At 36.7% G+C, this 3,905-nt stretch overlaps 1 protein-coding gene across 1 annotated transcript; it reads left to right on the top strand.

Moving 5' to 3' along the window:
- The first annotated feature begins 922 nt into the window (after window positions 1–922).
- On the top strand, window positions 923–3,238 carry LOC136202053 (uncharacterized). The gene is made up of 7 exons (XM_065992503.1): window positions 923–1,102; window positions 1,190–1,507; window positions 1,706–1,799; window positions 2,314–2,432; window positions 2,496–2,603; window positions 2,812–2,907; window positions 3,005–3,238. The coding sequence occupies exons 2-7, from the start codon at window positions 1,190–1,192 to the stop codon at window positions 3,059–3,061; spliced, it is 792 nt and encodes a 263-aa protein (XP_065848575.1). The 5' UTR covers window positions 923–1,102; the 3' UTR covers window positions 3,062–3,238.
- Window positions 3,239–3,905: the final 667 nt, after the last annotated feature.

Below are 3,905 nucleotides of genomic sequence, written 5' to 3' on the forward strand. Positions count from 1 at the left end.
AAGTAAAATCACCTCTTTCCCTGCACATTTACATTCGCATGCTTCGCTAATCTTCATTTCGCGAAGCCAAAATCGTCTTTTTCCCTGCCTAACACGATTAATTTTTTCTGAAGGTGGTTGAATACGTAACATCCCTTTTTGGAAGGCGACGTACTGGGCTGCAGGGGGGATGATTTTCCTTCCTGTATAGGGATTAACTTCCCTCAAGATTAACACATTCACTCCTAAAATGGTTGGTTAGGAGAGATTGTGTCAATCTTGGGGTGCACCATGGGACACGTCCATCCCATGGTGCCAATCTTCAAATTGAACCTAACTAATCCGGTACTAATTTTAAATCGGATGAGTAATCTTGGTGTGCACCGTGGGACACGTCCATCCCAAAAGGTCTGGAAGTCCAGACCTTTTGGGATGAGAAATGGAAGTCCAGACCTTTTGGGATGGACGTGTCTCATGGTGCACACCAAAATTACTCATCCGCTTCAAAATTGGTACCAGATTAGTTAGGAGTTTATTGTGGCAATCTTGTTGTAAATTTTGATAATGTTATGATTTGAATGTTGTTATTGTGGCAATCTTGTTGTAAAGTTTGATAATGTTATGATTTTAATGTTAGAATCCGTTGTTGTTTGCCATTTTTTGTTATATACCACTTCGCGAATTAGCTTCAAAACATATCCAGCTTTCGCATATGCGAACTAAATTCATCAAGCAAAGTAAATCCAAACATTAGCTTCGCAGGCTTCGCATATGGTCGAATCTGCGAAGTCAGACAGGTGGTAGACAGACGCGCGTAAATATTGAGGATATTATGGAAAATTCACACAAAATCAGTCTAGATATATAATAGGATGAGTACATGAATTAAATATGTAAATGGGCTTTCCATTTGACCATTTTTATAATTTTCCCTTATTGATATTGGTGTAAGCAGAATAACACCAATTGTTCCCCGAATTGCTTTTTTTTAGGGCTCTTAATTTCTGTGTTTCGTCGTTCTACATTAGGAATTTTGGCAGCAGAGCCCACTTTTCCTGATCTTCTCCTTCATTTCGAAGCTCTGGCTCCTCCCGTTAAAAGAAGCCTATTTTCTGATCAACCTGTAAGATTTACCGATATTCTACTTCTTTTTCTTTCTAATTCAAGAGCTCACAGTGTTTTTTTTTTTAAATTTCTTTGACGGAATCAGATGCGGCCCGGAGATGAAGTTGTGGAAATTGATAGCTTAGAGAGGGGTTTATTGTCGGAATCGCGGGATGCTGGCGGTTACGCCGCGGGAAGTGAAGCTGATGATGATACAATTCTTTACACAGCATCTTTTGATGAGATGGAAGATAAATTTATCGAGTACCAAACTGCCCAATGGGTTATGTATTCTTTGCTATTAGTGTTGGTTTGGGGACTTGGATTGTTCATGCTTCTCTATTTGCCAGTGCGGAGATATGTAATGCGCAAAGACATTCGATCCAGAAAACTCTATCTCACTCCTAATGCCATTGTATATAAAGTAAATTAGCTCTATTTCACTCCCTTTTCGTTGCCTTTGTGCATTTACATGTTCAATTTGCTACTTCTTCAGTGAAGATTTCATAAGCTTTTCCATCCTGAATTGAAGTGAATTTTTAGTGGTTTCATTTTCAACATATTTATGCCTTAAAATTGAGGTTTATAGTTGTATCTGTTGACGCTTTGGTCTTTAGTTCAGGTTACAAAACCAGTGCCATTTCCTTGTTTTGGGATGTTGAAGAGAGAGAAGCATGTTTTATTGCCTTCAGTTCAAGATGTCATAATTGAGCAAGGTATTTACAACTCTTACATTCAATGTCTAATCTTTTCTAGATATATGCTTTTTTTCTCTTTATCTTTTGGATCACTGTAGGATGATGATATGATAGTTTTCTGTGTATGAACAACTGTGGGTGAACTAATAGACATGAAATATATTTCTTGCTGTCAATGAAAAGGTCCCAAGAAAAGTTAAACATACACATTGTGAAAATGAAATTCGAATCTCTGAAAAGTGTAAACTATGATTGTTAGTGAGTATAATTTATGATAAAATATACTAAAGGAATCATTCTCCGTAATCTTTACTAAAATATAACTGAAAGGCAAAGACCTTGACAAAATCGTTTGTCTTATTTGTTTCACTCTTCATATTATCCTTATTTCTTCGCTAACTTGATTGAAGTGTTTGCTCCAACATTTCTTGGAAATGGTTCTTCCTTTTCTTTTGTAATGGAGAACCCATTGTTTTCCCTTTTTTTTTTGGCTTTGTTGTCATTTCAACCATCTTAACGGTTGAGTTCTCAGGATATTTGCAGTCTCTTTTTGGTGTCTACTCTCTGAGAATTGAGAATGTTGGTGTGAGAAGGCCGACAAGTGATGATTTTAAAATTCAAGGCATAGGAAATCCAAGCGCCTTCAAAAAGGTATTGTCTGTTTGTAAATTACTTGGGCAAAGGAAGAAGTTTTACACTTTATGGCTATTACAGGTTATCTTAAACCGGCTATCATACATTAGAAGTGAGGTTGCATCTAGACAAGTTTCCACAATCGAGGACCTTCCTAGCTTGAGGATAGGTCAACCATCATCCCCTATGGTATGCCAAGTTACTTTACTATTTTCCCCTCATCTTCCATTAATGATGTGCAGAAAAATTATGGATATTGTCTTGCCAATTCTTGTATTTGTATAATTAAGAATTTCACTTATGACATACGCAATGTACTCTATACCATCGTTATGAACAAAACCCTTCTGCTTTATCTGGTTCCTCAAGGGTATATTTTTCTTCTCTGTTGTTCCAGATGTCTCCATTGAAAACTCAGAGGCACGAGCCTCTTCCCAATTCAAGTGACCTACTGCTATTACAGAAACTGGAGGAAGTTGGAAATTCTGTGAAGGTATAGCAGAAAAATGTTTTTTTTTTTTTTTGTTGTGTTTTCTCCCCATCTCTGTTTTGATCCTCCGCGCTATACACTAGTTTCTGTTATATTGCAGAGAGTGCAAACTTTAATTCAGGAGCAACGCACTCAATCATCAGAACCCAGTTGTTGAGGTTAGTAGTGGCAAATAGCATATTCAGGTGGCTAGTTCTTGGTCCTTTATCATGTGTTCTTCAAATTTTAGGTAATAGTATTATTTTTTTCAGTGCCTGTACCTAACTACAATGTTTCATCAGAATTGAAACAGTACCGAAAATATCAAATTCCATTAGGTGGTAGTTTCAACTAATATTTATTTTTACTCCTGCTTGCCACAAATTCTTGATGCTGTATTGAGCATGCACAAAAGGTCTAGAATTGGTTCTTTCAAAATACTCAACCGTCTGAAATAAAATGCAGCCTAGGCCATCTGGTTAACCAGAGCACTAGAACTTACTACTCAACATGTAAAAATACCATGTCGAAAACAAAAATTCTGAGAAGACAGTCATTTCATCACATTTCTTTCGCAAATTGAAGCATATGTACAAGTATACGAGGATCTTCAACATTCGAAAAACTTTATCTTGTTAGTAGTTGTACTAATCTAGGTATGGTGAATTCTCTTTTAGATTTCTGGAGTCTTTGTTTTCACATAATTGTTGATTGCGATTGTAGAATATCATATTATGGGCACAATTACATCCGTATAATTGAAGTGTCCAACCCTGAGCATGATTCCTGCTCTGCAGTTCTCAGTAACAAATTTGCAATGAAGTACCATATAGTCGATAGAAATATTTTCTACCAAATGCTAATGAAGAAACAGTTTTGTTCAGCAGGATTCAATCTTCAGCTCATTTTTCCAATGTGGCTGTGAAATATGACGAAATAACTTAGATTGAAGATGACCCTTTTTAGGTTGCCGGAGTCGGCGTGATAGCATATACTGGCCTGTAAATAGACAGTCTAAGTTC

The sequence above is a fragment of the Euphorbia lathyris genome, chromosome 8 (assembly GCF_963576675.1).
Source record: "Euphorbia lathyris chromosome 8, ddEupLath1.1, whole genome shotgun sequence".
NCBI lineage: Eukaryota > Viridiplantae > Streptophyta > Magnoliopsida > Malpighiales > Euphorbiaceae > Euphorbia > Euphorbia lathyris.